This window comes from Nerophis ophidion, linkage group LG17 (assembly GCF_033978795.1).
Source record: "Nerophis ophidion isolate RoL-2023_Sa linkage group LG17, RoL_Noph_v1.0, whole genome shotgun sequence".
In the NCBI taxonomy this organism is placed as follows: domain Eukaryota; kingdom Metazoa; phylum Chordata; class Actinopteri; order Syngnathiformes; family Syngnathidae; genus Nerophis; species Nerophis ophidion.
The window spans coordinates 8,103,732-8,119,452 of record NC_084627.1 but is presented as its reverse complement, the minus strand read 5'-3'; the positions used below and the strand labels follow the sequence as shown (position 1 = coordinate 8,119,452).

At 36.3% G+C, this 15,721-nt stretch overlaps 2 protein-coding genes across 3 annotated transcripts in view; one reads left to right on the top strand and one right to left on the bottom strand.

The window, feature by feature from the left end:
- The first annotated feature begins 142 nt into the window (after positions 1-142).
- armc7 (armadillo repeat containing 7) lies at positions 143-13,515 on the top strand. Of its 2 annotated transcripts, XR_009802359.1 has the most exons (4): positions 143-461; positions 7,842-7,985; positions 8,055-8,467; positions 10,854-13,515. XR_009802359.1 is itself a non-coding variant. In XM_061876045.1 (3 exons), exons 1-3 carry the CDS (start codon positions 191-193, stop codon positions 8,396-8,398), a joined length of 759 nt encoding a protein of 252 aa, XP_061732029.1. In that variant the 5' UTR covers positions 145-190; the 3' UTR covers positions 8,399-13,515. The 2 variants fall into 2 exon arrangements, 1 of the variants encoding a protein (XP_061732029.1); XM_061876045.1 differs by having other exon boundaries at positions 145-461; positions 8,055-13,515.
- Positions 10,977-15,721, bottom strand: part of LOC133535950 (SUN domain-containing protein 2-like) — a 25,654-nt gene continuing 20,909 nt past the window's right edge. The window contains exons 16-22 of the mRNA XM_061876044.1: positions 13,796-13,848; positions 13,600-13,735; positions 13,322-13,528; positions 13,172-13,256; positions 12,994-13,109; positions 12,761-12,928; positions 10,977-11,512 (exon numbers count right to left, since the gene is read on the bottom strand). Of these exons, the coding sequence (XP_061732028.1) occupies positions 11,372-11,512; positions 12,761-12,928; positions 12,994-13,109; positions 13,172-13,256; positions 13,322-13,528; positions 13,600-13,735; positions 13,796-13,848 (906 nt within the window). The 3' untranslated portion in view covers positions 10,977-11,371. The remainder of the gene's footprint in view (positions 11,513-12,760; positions 12,929-12,993; positions 13,110-13,171; positions 13,257-13,321; positions 13,529-13,599; positions 13,736-13,795; positions 13,849-15,721) is intronic.

Here is a 15,721-nt window from a genome sequence, read left to right as displayed (position 1 = left end):
TGACGACATAAATAATGACATTCAAGTGACCATTAAGTGGTGGCACACATGCACGCACACTTCCGCTCGTCGCCACAACCACTTCCGCCTCTCGGGATTATACAAGATTTTATAATAGCATTTTCTTGCTGGTCATTATTTATTATTAATTGTAAATAATTATTATTTCGTGTATGTCTGAGACGGTTTGATGGACGCTGTGAAGTTTTATAACCTTAATGTTAAAGCGGAATGTAGACGCCAGATAAGCGCCGGACTCCTTTTAGCGACGGACCCTCGTCGAGTTGTTTTGTTGACATTTCTTTCCGGCGCTTCACTGCTCGCTAATGACTTCGAGTTCAAAGTTCAAAGTTACTATTCTGTTTTAAATGAGTGTTTTTACAACATGTGGAAGAAAGAATCCGACCGCTTTGAGTTCTTACAAAATCTCGTCACGGAGTTCCAGGATACGGACAGTGATGGTAAGGCATCGACAATCACGTGTTTGCTTATTTTGTTTTAAAGCAGGAGTCAGCAAGCTTTTTGATAGCAAGATCTACTTCTTGGGTACTGATTCATGTGAAGGGCTACCAGTTTGATACACACTTAAATACATTGCCAGAAATGGCCAATTTGCTTAATTTACCTTTAATATATATATATATGTAAATCAATCAATCAATGTTTATTTATATAGCCCTAAATCACAAATGTCTCAAAGGACTGCACAAACCATTACGACTACGACATCCTCGGAAGAACCCACAAAAGGGCAAGGAAAACTCACACCCAGTGGGCAGGGAGAATTCACATCCAGTGGGACGCCAGTGACAATGCTGACTATGAGAAACCTTGGAGAGGACCTCAGAAGTGGGCAACCCCCCCCCCTCTAGGGGACCGAAAGCAATGGATGTGGAGCGGGTCTAACATGATACTGTGAAAGTTCAATCCATAGTGGCTCCCACACAGCCGCGAGAGTTCAGTTCAAAGCGGATCCAAGACAGCAGCGAGAGTCCCGTCCACAGGAAACCATCCCAAGCGGAGGCGGATCAGCAGCATAGAGATGTCCCCAACCGATACAGGCGAGCGGTCCATCCTGGGTCTCGACTCTGGACAGCCAGTACTTCATCCATGGTCATCGGACCGGACCCCCTCCACAAGGGAGGGGGGGACATAGGAGAAAAAGAAAAGAAGCGGCAGATCAACTGGTCTAAAAAGGGAGTCTATTTAAAGGCTAGAGTATACAGATGAGTTTTAAGGTGAGACTTAAATGCTTCTACTGAGGTGGCATCTCCAACTGTTACCGGGAGGGCATTCCAGAGTACTGGAGCCCGAACGGAAAACGCTCTATAGCCCGCAGACTTTTTTGGGGCTTTAGGAATCCCTAATAAGCCGGAGTCTGTTGAAGGCAGATTTCTTGCCGGGACATATGGTACAATACAATCGGCAAGATAGGATGGAGCTAGACCGTGTAGTATTTTATACGTAAGTAGTAAAACCTTAAAGTCACATCTTAAGTGCACATATATGGTGCACTTGGTTGCTTTGTTGGGTCTGCTCCTGTCTCTGGCCATGCTCCCTCCTCCCCAGCGGACGATGGCGTGGAACACTGCAGAGGCCACCACAGTGGATATGTTTCTTTTACTTTTTATTCATGTGTGTAAGTAGAAGTGTCTGCTTGTATCTGCTGCTTTAATGTCTTTAATGTCCTCTGTGTTTTTGATGTTTGATGTTTCCCTCTTACACACATGGAAGAGGGATGTGTTCTATGGCTATGAGTTGTTCTTTTCCCTTGGCTTCAGTCTGCACCCCCACTCCAGGGCCTAGGCTAAGACCGATTTCTTTATTTTTTTATTTTTTTATTTATTTATTTAAAAAAAAAAATTTTTAATCTTCTATTTTTTTTTTTTTTTCTCCTAGTGTTTACCTGTATGTCATCTTTTTTGTAAGGGGCGCTGGAAGCCGGCAGACCCGTCAGCGATCCTGTTCTGTCTCCCTGTAATGTTTGTCTGATCTTGAATGGGATTGTGCTGAAAATTGTAATTTTCCTGAAGGAACTCTCCTGACGGAATAAATAAAGTACTATCTAATCTAATCTAAAATATATATATAAATGGGTATACAGTGTATATATATATATATATATATATATTTTTTTTTTTTTAAAAATAAATTTTTTTATTGAATTTGACAGGTATTACAATGTACAATAAGACAGTAAACACATTTTCCCCTTTTTTTCCCACCCACTTCCAAGAACAGCAACCCAAGACATACCCCATACCCACATAACCCCCCCTCTCCCCCCCAGGTCCTACATAAATTAAAGGTACAGTCGCAAATGGAAAATAATTAGTACATCACTTCCTTCTCAACATAGGCAGATAGTAAATATACACCCGGACTAAAATATAAATATAAAAAAAAAGGGGAAAAGATTAGCTGGTTTGTGAAAGGTGAACTTATTATGTGTCCTGTAGCGTCTTTAGTTTAGCTATGTAGTCAACCATACAGCCCCAAACAGAATAAAACCTCCCAGGTGCCCCCTAAGATTGAACTTTATTTTCTCCAGATCTAAATACATCATGAGGTCTTTAAGCCATAAGGAGGCTTTGGGGCAAAAAGGTGACTTCCACTCCAGCAAAATTCTCCTACATGCTAATAGATTCTTAAATTTTCTCCTTATTTGGGGATCTGATACCGTCCCAAAAATAGCCATTTCTGCACATGGTGTCAAATTTAAATCCAAAGCCTTAGCAAAGTGTTTGAAAATAAATGGGTATTTCTGTCGTACATTTTTTTTCCTTTTACAGAAGGTTTTTTGTAGAGAATAAATGATGAAAATAACACTTAATTGAACGGTTTAAAAAAGGAGAAAACAGGAAAAAAAATGAAAATGAAATTTTGAAACATAGTTTATCTTCAATTTCGACTCTTTAAAATTCCAAATTCAACCGAAAAAAAGAAGAGGAAAAACTAGCTAATTCGAATCTTTTTGAAAAAATAATAATTTATGTAAAATCATTAGTAATTTTTCCTGATTAAGATTAATTTTTGAAATGTGATGACATGTTTTAAATAGGTTAAAATCCAATCTGCATTTTGTTAGAATGTATAACAAATTGGACCAAGCTATATTTCTAACAAAGACAAATCATTATTTCTTCTAGATTTTCCAGAACAAAAATTTTAAAAGAAATTCAAAATACTTTGAAATAAGATTTAAATTTGATTCTACAGATTTTCTAGATTTGCCAGAATAATTTTTTTGAATTTTAATCATACATCATATATTTCACAAATATTCTTCATCGAAAAAACAGAAGATAAAATGAAGAATTAAATTAAAATGTATTTATTATTCGTTACACTAAAAAAAAAAAATTTACTTGAACATTGATTTAAATTGTCAGGAAAGAAGAGGAAGGAATTTAAAAGGTAAAAAGGTATATGTGTTTAAAAATCCTAAAATCATTTTTAAGGTTGTATTTTGTCTCTAAAATTGTCTTTCTGAAAGTTCTAAGAAAACAATTAAAAAATAAATGAATTCATTTAAACAAGTGAAGACCAAGTATTTAAAATATTTTCTTGGATTTTCAAATTCTATTTGAGTTTTGTCTCTCTTAGAATTAAAAATGTCGACCAGCTTGCTAGTAAATAAATACAATTTAAAAAATAGAGGCAGCTCACTGGTAAGTGCTGCTATTTGAGCTATTTTTAGAACAGGCCAGCGGGCGACTCATCTGGTCCTAACTGGCGACCTCGCGTTGGTGACCCCTGCTCTAATCCTTCCAAACAAGCTCAACAAAATTGCAACGAGGAACAAAACACGTGGAAATATGTCGGATACTTTCAGTATCATTTTTGCTGGAAAAAAAAGTAAACAACACCATTCGTCATGTCCAAAAAGTAATAGGAAGAAGCAGAGATTATTGAATCCTTTCCATTTCTCCAAAGCTCAGCAGTGAGAAAATAAATGATCAGTATTTATATCACTTTTTATCAAAAATAGTCAGTAATTGTTCCCTATACTTTGTGTACGTTCTGTCTTTAACGCTCACAATCTTCTAATTAGGGTGGAGGAAAAAAATAGAATATTTAACAACGGACAGAAGGCTTGTCAAATATTACATTTTTGAATAATAAAATGATTAAATAATACAAAGATTTATATAGAAAAATAAATCACATTAAAATAAATTTAAAAAAATAAAATAATATTCCATCCATCCATCCATTTCACTTCGCTTATCCGAGGTCGGGTCGCGGGGGCGGCAGCCTAAGCAGAGAAGCCCAGACTTCCCTCTCTCCAGCCACTTCGTCCAGCTCCTGTAGTCTATTCAAGTTAAGCTAAATTAAGCTAATATCTTACACATTAAAACATTATTAAATAATACAACAAACAAATATTAGATAATAAATACAAATAAAATACTATTATGTAGTCTATTTAAGTTTAACCTAAATTAAGCTAATATACATTTAAAAATGATTGAATAAGACAACAATTTATACAGAAAAATAAATTACATTAATATAATAAATTCAAATTAAATATTATGTTGTCTATTTAAGTTAACCTAAATTAAGCTAATATTTTATACATTTAAAAATCAATAAATAATACAACAATTTATACAGAAAAATAAATCACATTAAAATAAATAAATAATAATTAAATAATATTATGTAGTCTATTTAAGTTAACCTAAATTAAAATATGTTATACATTCAAAAATGATTAAATAATACAACAATTTACACAGAAAAATAAATCACATTAAAATAAATAAATACAAATTAAATAATATTGTGTAGTCTATTTAAGTTAACCTAAATTAAGCTAATATGTTATACATCCATCCATCCATCATCTTCCGCTTATCCGAGGTCGGGTCGCGGGGGCAGCAGCCTAAGCAGGGAAGCCCAGACTTCCCTATCTCCAGCCACTTTTCGTGGCAGAGAGAGAGAGAGTTATACATTCAAAAATTATTAAATAATACAATTTATACAGAAAAATAAATCACATTAAAATAAATAAAAATATTGTGTTATCCATTGAAAGGAACCTTTTAATAATGACACGTTATTAAGTAAGATGTCTAATGTGTAGCACAAAAAGCCAAAAGGCTTTTTTCCATTGTGGTCATTTATATATTCATCACATTTGATACATTCAATAATAAAAAATGTATAACCTTTAACATTTATGTAAAAAAATACGTTAAACAATGGATAAATGATGTACATGTACACAGTATACATGTCAGGTGATTATGAAAAACAGTATAAACAAAAAAATGGGGGGGGGGTTAATTATTATTGTAAAATGCATCTTACCACCATCAATGTATTAGTATTATTATTAATATTGTTAAATGGAGCTTACCACCATCAAGGTGTTTGTTATTATTATTTTTAAATGTGTATTACCAAGACCAATCTGTTATTATTATTAATATTGTTAAATGGAGCTTACCACCATCAATGTGTTTATTATTATTGTTAATATTGTTAAATGTAGCTTACCATCATTAAGGTGTTTGTTATTATTATTAGTGTTATTATTATTGTTAAATGTGTATTACCAACACCAATGTGTTATTATGTTGAATGCATCCTACCACCATCAATGTGTTTGTTATTATTATTTTTAAATGTGTATTACCAACACCAATAATGTGTTATTATTATTAATATTGTTAAATGGAGCTTACCACCATCAATGTGTTTATTATTATTGTTAATATTGTTACATGTAGCTTACCATCATCAAGGTGTTTGTTATTATTATCAGTGTTATTATTATTGTTAAATGTGTATTACCAACACCAATGTGTTATTATGTTGAATGCATCTTACCACCATCAATGTGTTTGTTATTATTATTTTTAAATGTGTATTACCAACACCAATAATGTGTTATTATTATTAATATTGTTAAATGGAGCTTACCACCATCAATGTGTTTATTATTATTGTTAATATTGTTAAATGTAGCTTACCATCATCAAGGTGTTTGTTATTATTATCAGTGTTATTATTATTGTTAAATGTGTATTACCAACACCAATGTGTTATTATAATGTTGAATGCATCTTACCACCATCAATGTGTTTGTTATTATTATTTTTAAATGTGTATTACCAACACCAATAATGTGTTATTATTATTAATATTGTTAAATGGAGCTTACCACCATCAATGTGTTTATTATTATTGTTAATATTGTTAAATGGAGCTTACCACCATCAATGTATTATTATTATTGTTAATATTGTTAAATGTAGCTTACCTCCATCAATGTATTATTATTATTGTTAATATTGTTAAATGTAGCTTACCATCATCAAGGTGGTTGTTATTATTATCAGTGTTATTATTATTGTTAAATGTGTATTACCAACACCAATGTGTTATTATGTTGAATGCATCTTACCACCATCAATGTGTTTATTATTATTATTATAATCATCGTTAAATGCATCTTACCACCATCAATGTGTTTATTATTATTATTATAATCATCGTTAAATGCATCTTACCACCATCAATGTGTTTATTATTATTATTATAATCATTGTTAAATGTATCTTACCACCATCAATGTGTTTATTATTATTATTATAATCATCGTTAAATGCATCTTACCACCATCAATGTGTTTATTATTATTATTATAATCATCGTTAAATGCATCTTACCACCATCAATGTGTTTATTATTATTATTATAATCATTGTTAAATGTATCTTAACACCATCAATGTGTTTATTATTATTATTATAATCATCGTTAAATGCATCTTACCACCATCAATGTGTTTATTATTATTATTATAACCATTGTTAAATGCATCTTACCACCATGAATGTGTTTATTATTATTATTATAATCATTGTTAAATGTATCTTAACACCATCAATGTGTTTATTATTATTATTATAATCATCGTTAAATGCATCTTACCACCATCAATGTGTTTATTATTATTATTATAATCATTGTTAAATGTATCTTAACACCATCAATGTGTTTATTATTATTATTATAATCATCGTTAAATGCATCTTACCACCATCAATGTGTTTATTATTATTATTATAATCATTGTTAAATGCATCTTAACACCATGAATGTGTTTATTATTATTATTATAATCATTGTTAAATGTATCTTACCACCATCAATGTGTTTATTATTATTATTATAATCATTGTTAAATGTATCTTACCACCATCAATGTGTTTATTATTATTATTATAATCATTGTTAAATGTATCTTACCACCATCAATGTGTTTATTATTATTATTATTATAATCATTGTTAAATGCATCTTAACACCATCAATGTGTTTATTATTATTATTATAATCATCGTTAAATGCATCTTACCACCATCAATGTGTTTATTATTATTATTATAATCATTGTTAAATGTATCTTACCACCATCAATGTGTTTATTATTATTATTATAATCATTGTTAAATGCATCTTAACACCATGAATGTGTTTATTATTATTATTATAATCATTGTTAAATGTATCTTACCACCATCAATGTGTTTATTATTATTATTATAATCATTGTTAAATGTATCTTACCACCATCAATGTGTTTATTATTATTATTATAATCATTGTTAAATGTATCTTACCACCATCAATGTGTTTATTATTATTATTATAATCATTGTTAAATGCATCTTACCACCATGAATGTGTGAATGTTGTCTGAACAAACGACGGCTTCTCAGTTTAAAGAGTGACTATAAAAGAGTGTTGTATAAATGTAATCTATTATTATTATTATTATTATTATTATTGTTCTTATGAAGAAGTTAATGTGTTTGTTCCAGAGGCTAAGGAGCAAGTTCTGGCCAACCTGGCCAACTTTGCGTACGATCCAAAGAACGTGGACTTCCTGAAGCAGCTGCAGGTTCCTGACCTCTTCTTGGACATGCTGACAGAGGACAACCCCAACTTTGTGGAGTTCGGCATGGGTGAGATCCCCGAGTCCGCCCAAGCGTCGGCGTAGTCCAACCATGTCCCCGTGTGGTCTTCTGGTGCAGGCGGGCTGTGCAACCTCAGCACGGAGCCGGAGTGCCGTGACGCCATCCTGCAGGGGGGCGGGGTCTCCTTGATCAGCAACTGTCTGTCCAGTCCCAGGGAGGAGACGGTCCTGTCCGCCATCACCGCCCTCATGAACCTGCTCACCCCGTCCTGGCACCAGGACCTCAGCCAGGCCGGCCTGGTGCAGTGCATGTTGCGCTTCTCCCTCAGCGAGAGTCCCCGCCTGCGCAACCTGGCCGCCGTCTTCCTGCAGGACTGCTGCAGCCAGGAGCAGGTCTCACAAGCCCGGCAGCAGACCACGGGACAGCAGACTGTGGTCGGCATCCCGCTGCCCAGGGACTGAAGCGGCTGGGGTCTCAGGTGGACTACTTCATCCTCTTTACTGACCGCCTGTGGCATGTTTTAGCATCAGGTTAGTTCACTTTCATTGCCAGAAATTAATTTGGTCCTCAAAATTCTAAACACAATACCCCATGATGAAATTGTGAAAATTATTTTGTCCTCAAAATTCTAAACACAATACCCCATAATGAAATTGTGAAAATTATTTTGTCCTCAAAATTCTAAACACAATACCCCATAATGAAATTGTGAAAATTTTGTCCTCAAAATTCTACACATAAGACCCCATAATGAAATTGTGAAAATTATTTTGATTTTGTCTCAAAATTCTACACATAATACCCCATAATGAAATTGTGAAAATTATTTTGTCCTCAAAATTCTACACATAAGACCCCATAATGAAATTGTGAAAATTATTTTGATTTTGTCTCAAAATTCTACACATAATACCCCATAATGAAATTGTGAAAATTTTGTCCTCAAAATTCTACACATAAGACCCCATAATGAAATTGTGAAAATTATTTTGATTTTGTCTCAAAATTCTACACATAATACCCCATAATGAAATTGTGAAAATTATTTTGTCCTCAAAATTCTACACGTAAGACCCCATAATGAAATTGTGAAAATTATTTTATTTTGTCCTCTAAATTCTAAACACAATACCCCATAATGCAATTGTGAAAATTATTTAGATTTTGTCCTCAAAATTCTACACAATCCGCCACAATAAAATTGTGAAAATTATTTGTAATTATTTTGTCCTCCAAATTCTACACATAATACTCCATAATAAAATTGTGATCATTATTTTGATTATTTCGTCCTCAAAATTCTACACATAATACCCCATAATGAAATTGTGAAAATTGTTTTGATTTTATCCTCAAAAATTCTACACATAATTCTCCATAATGAAATTGTGAACATTTTGATTATTTTGTCCTCAAAATTGTAAACATAAGACCCCATAATTAAATTGTGAAAATTATTTTGACTTTGTCCTCAAAATTCTACACATAATAATTGTGAACATTTTTGATTGTTTTGTCCTCAAAATTCTACACATAAAACCCCACAATAAAATTATGAACATTTTGATTATTTTGTCCTCAAAATTCTACACATAATACCCCATAATGAAATTGTTAACATTTTGATTATTTTGTCCTCAAAGTTCTACACATAATACCCCATAATGAAATTGTGAAAATTATTTTGATTATATTGTCCTCAAAATTCTACACATAATACCCCATAATTAAATTGTAAAAATTATTTTTGATTTTGTCCTCAAAATTCTACACATAATACCCTATAATGAAATTGTGAAAATTATTTTGATTATATTGTCCTCAAAATTCTACACATAATACCCCATAATTAAATTGTGAAAATTATTTTGACTTTGTCCTCAAAATTCTACACATAATAATTGTGAACATTTTTGATTGTTTTGTCCTCAAAATTCTACACATAAAACCCCACAATAAAATTATGAACATTTTGATTATTTTGTCCTCAAAATTCTACACATAATACCCCATAATGAAATTAACATTTTGATTATTTTGTCCTCAAAGTTCTACACATAATACCTCATAATGAAATTGTGAAAATTATTTTGATTATATTGTCCTCAAAATTCTACACATAATACCCCATAATTAAATTGTAAAAATTATTTTTGATTTTGTCCTCAAAATTCTACACATAATACCCCATAATGAAATTGTGAAAATTATTTTGATTATATTGTCCTCAAAATTCTACACATAATACCCCATAATTAAATTGTAAAAATTATTTTTGATTTTGTCCTCAAAATTCTACACATAATACCCCATAATGAAATTGTGAAAAAAAAATTGTTCTCAAAATTCTACACATATCTCATAATGAAATTGTGAAAATTATTTTGTTCTCAAAATTCTACACATAATACCCCATAATGAAATTGTGCAATTATTTTGATCCTTTTAATCATTGCCAGGACTGACTTCTTTAGCGCATTTATTCCCGTTTCCATTGCAACGCACTTCTGACTTCCAGCAACAAAAGTGTGTTCTTACAGATATTTATTTCTGTAGTTAGCTTTTACGGCTAATACAGTAGCATGGCGATGTTACTATGCTAGAAAATAGTTCCTCAATGTTAGCTCTTAGAATAACAATGTCGCTGCAGTTTGGTTATTATACAGCTTACTAAATAAATTAATTATTGTTGACGCTTTTTGAATGCATTTTTAAAGTGATTTAGAGGTAAATTTGATTGCTAACATTAGCTGCGTTGCTAGCCCCCAAGAACAGACTCATTTTTATGTTGGAATGCAAAAAAATATTTTTTTGTTTGTCATGATTGTAAACAATAGGCAAACTTCACCCCAAAAAGTACAGTTCCCCTTTAAAAGTGCCACATGTCTCAAATGAAGTCTGGGCTTCCCTGCTTAGGCTACTGCCCCCGCAACCCGATCTTGGATAAGTGGAAGAAGATGGATGGATGGATATCTCAAATATACATCATTAAAAGTCAAGTCTTTAAAATGAACTTTTGACTTTCACAATCTAAATGGATGTATTAGAAAGATGATTTTTATTTCCACATCAGATACAATAAATACAACATTACATTCAGCAAAGTTAAGGCCACATTCAAACTTTGCATTTAAGGTCACTCGGTAGTTTCAAAATAAAAGTTTAAAAAAAAAGTTTGTCAACTCAATGTTGGAGATTGTGAAAGATTTTGATGAGAAGTTGAAATGAGGGCTAAAGAAGAAGCTGCAACACTTTTAAAACAAAGTTCAGTCAATGGCAGCCAGGTGTCGATGTGTTCAGGCGTCACTGGGAGATCCGTGTACTCTGAAGCGGTACATGCACGTGTAGTCCGGGTGGCCCCAGTTGGACAAGACCTGGACCTCGATGATCTGGAAGCTTCTGTGGTTGTCTTCCTGTGAAGAGCAGACTGTACGTCAAGAGAGAGGAGAGCGGGGAGTGGCGTACAGGAAGTGAGGACTCGCCGTGACGGAGTACGTCTGCAGAGCGTCTCCATCCTCCTGGTAGGTGTAGGAGCCCAGCAGCCTGCCGCCTTCTTCACTCTCGTCTTGCAGGCCCTGGAAGGAAGGAGGCGGGGCTAACGGACTCAACACAAACCAAGCTCCGCCCCCTCCGACAAACTTCTCAAAACCTCCTCAAACATTTGTGCTGCAAAAATGTTGGTCTAACAATTATAGTTTTTAACGTGTTATTAATCACTACTAGACCAACTATGCAAACATTTCCCCAAACTTCTAACAATAGTTTGAGTTGCAAAATTGGACTTTGTGCCATAACGGTTTTTAATTAACATTTTAAAGTTATTAAAGTGTTACTATTCAAAATCACTTATTCGTAGAAGTCTTCCTTATCTTTCTTCAGTTTTAAAAGTCTCTCTGTCTCGATGGAGATCTTCCTTTATTACCTCCTGCTTCGATTGAAAGTCCAGTTTAGAAAACGGTTTTATTTTAGATATGTAATCCTCCATGTTAAAAGTGCAAGCGAGAGGAAAAAATAAACTCTCGCTGCTTGTTGTCACTTCTTCTGCAGCCGAGTAGTCGCAAGAAGGATCACTAGCGCCCTCTACCACCAGGAGGCGGGAGTCATTTAATGACTCATATTTGACACACACAGCTACGGTATATTAATAAAACATAGCTGCTTACTGTTCTTTTTAGCATATTCAATAGCTTGGACCTTAAATCCTACTGAATAGCTCTTAATCTTCTTCCCTTTATGCGATTTCAAATGATTGAAATCAGCCTCCTCCATTTTGAAAATGATGACAGGTGAAGTGTCACTCGTGACGTGACGAGTTTGACCCGGCGGAAATTCTAGGCACATGCTAATTATTTGGCGAAACGAGTTTGACCTGGCAGAAATTGTAGAGGGTTGGAATTGGGGGTTAAATCACCATAAATGATTCTTGGGCGTGGCACCGCTGCTGCTCACTGCTCCCCTCACCTCGCAGGGGGTGATCAAGGGTGATGGGTCAAATGCAGAGAATAATTTCGCCACATCTAGTATGTGTGTGTGACAATCATTGATACTTTAACTTTAGACATGTGCTAGTAAAAATAATATTTTGCAAAACGAGTTTGACCCGGCGTTAATCCTGAGCCGGCAGTAATGCTAAGCATGCGCTAATTATTTTGCAAAACAAGTTTGACCCGGCAGTAATTCTAGGCAGGCGCATACTATTACCCAGCGGCAATTCAAGGAAATATGGTTAAAACTCATTAATTACATGAAAGGTTAAAAAGAAAAATGTTAGCAGCACAAAGTTTGGGGAGATGTGGACAACTGGACCCAGGTGTCAGACTTACGTAGACCCTGAAGTCTCTTGGTGCGCTGCTCACAGAGCGGTGTGGCGCCAGGGCCTTTGGGATGTGGTCCAGAGAGAAGGCGGTGGGGAGGATCCTCACGGACAACCTGATCACCAGGAAGCCCGTGGAGCCTTTGAAGGCCCAGCAGTTCCCAGGATGGACGTCCGGCTGCGGGGGGGAGCAGTCGGAGGGCGGTGAAAGCGGACTTGCTGGCGTGAGGAGAGGACACTCACCTGGATGACCACGCGGGGAGACTGGGAGAAATACCAGAGAGGAAGACCAAACAGGCTGAGCAGAGCCGCCTGGGTCTTGTAGGTCTCCGAGCAGCGCGTGCTGAGGATGCTGCCCCCTGCAGGAAGCACAGTTAAACACATGCCAGACTGGCCAAGACCACCTGGGACACACGGGGACCTGCGGACTCCAGGGCGTAGTCGGCCAGGCCGGTGCGGTCGTGAGCGAAGAGGCGCAGAGCGTTCTCCACCATCAGCGTCACCTCCTGCACAGCACAACTCGAGCGTGAAGAAGAAACCAAAGTTACGCCTCCTCCTTCTTCTTCCTCACCCCTCTGGTCACGGACGCCTCGCTGCGGCGCTGATCCAGTTGGCGGCTGATGTTGTGGAGGATGCTGCGCTCCAACGAGACCAAGGACGCCTGCAGGTCTGCTCCACGGACCAAGCGCTCAGACGGGGCGGAGTCCACTCGCAGATCATTCCCGTAGAGCGCAAGCCGGACCTCCTCCCGGACTTGAGCGGAAACGTGTGCCGAAATCTAACAGAAAGCGAAAAGAACATTTTCACGTCCTCCCCTCTTCGCCATCAGCGTCCGGAGGGAACCGAGACCTGATCCAGTCTGCGGCAGCCATCTTGGCACCCTGTCAGAACCTCCACGTCCCTCCTGACGTCCTCCAGCGCCGCCTCCAGACGGCCCACCTCTGCCAGCAAAGCATCATGGGACGGCGGGTCTGCCGCCGCCACGCTGCGGGGTGTGAGAGGCGTCAAGATGGCGGTCCTGACACGGGCAGACTGAGGGTGTTACCTGGCGGCAGCAGGAAGTGGAGGGGATGTGGCTTCCTGCCTCCACTGGACATCCTGGTGGACACATCAAAGACATGTTAGAAGTGGACGCAACATTGGCTGATGTCACGCGAGAAATTGGGCGGCCATCTTGAAGTGGTGATGAGCAGCCTAAACTGACAGCTGACAGCTAGAAAACAAAGATGGTGTTCAGCGTCTTCCTGCTCAAATGAGAGGACTGTTGAAAATAAGAATTGGAAGATTACTATTTTTGCTTCACCTGAGAGAGCATGAAGAGGTTGAGGTGGGCGGGGTAAGGGTGTATATTATAGCGTCCCGGAAGAGTTAGTGCTGCAAGGGTTTCTGGGCATTTATTCTGTTACGGTGCGGATGTTCTCCCGAAATGTGTTTGTCATTCTTGTTTGGTGTGGCTTCACAGTGTGGCGCATATTTGTAACAATGTTAAAGTTGTTCATACGGCCACCCTCAGTGTGACCTGTATGGCTGTTGACCAAGTATGCTTTGCATTCACTTGTGTATGTGAAAAGCCGTAAAAATTAAGTGCTCGTGCCGGCACGCAAAGGAAGAGCCTTTAATGTTTATTGGCGCTCTGTACTTCTTCCTACGGCCGTGTACACAGCGGCGTTTTAAAAAGTCATAAATTTAACTTTTTGGAACCGATACCGATAATTACAAAACCGATAATTACTGATGATATTACCGTATTTTTCAGATTATAAGGCGCATTTTTTTTCATAGTTTGGCCGGGGGTGCGACTTATACTCCGGAGCGACTTATGTGTGAAATTATTAACACACTACCGTAAAATATCAAATATTATTTATCTCATTCGCGGAAGAGACAAAAAAACTGTCAGCAATCGTCACACACACGTCAACCAATAAGAATTCGGCGGGGGAGGGTCATGGCAGAAGTGCATTGGGAGTCATGGAATGCTAACTGCTATATGCTACTACTGTAGCTATTAAATTGGATCATTTCAACATTGGCGGTAACTTATAAAAACTGAAAAGGGCTGAACAAAAATGGCACGGAAAAGGAAATCATGTACTGCAGGTTACAAGCTGGATGTAGTGAAATATGCAGCAGAAAACGACAAGAGGAAGCAGCGCATACCTTTGGAGTTGGCAGAGTTGTTTAGAAGCGACATCGAAGAAGAAGATTTCATGGGATTTATGGATTAGAAGTGAGAGATAGTTTGGTTAAGGTATAGCATGTTCTATATGTTGTAGTTATTTGAATGACTCTTACCATAATATGTTAGGTTAACATAGCAGTTGGTTATTTATGCCTCATATAACCTACACTTATTCAGCCTGTTCTTCACTATTCTTTATTTATTTGAAATTGCCTTTCAAATGTCTATTCTTGGTGTTGGGTTTTATCGGTTGGTAGAGCTGCCGTGCCAGCAACTTGAGGGTTGCAGGTTCGATTCCCGCTTGTGCCATCCTAGTCACTGCCGTTGTGTCCTTGGGCAAGACACTTTACCCACCTGCTCCCAGTGCCACCCACACTGGTTTAAATGTAACTTAGATATTGGGTTTCACTATGTAAATTGCTTTGAGTCACTAGAGAAAAAGCGCTATATAAATATAATTTGCTAATCAAATAAATTTCCCCAAAAAATGCGACTTATACTCCAGTGCGACTTATATATGTTTTTCCCCTTCTTTATTATGCATTTTCGGCAGGTGCGATTTATACTCCGGAGCAATTTATAATCCGAAAAATACGGTACTTTTTAAAGCATTTTTTGTCCGTCCAATATTATCGGACATCTTTAGTATTCATACATTGTTTATGTAGAATATAGGGTTAGTATGTATGCTCTGTACATGCATGTATGAAAATACATACATACATATATGTATATATACACACACACATATATATATACATACACACATATATGTATATATTCACTCAC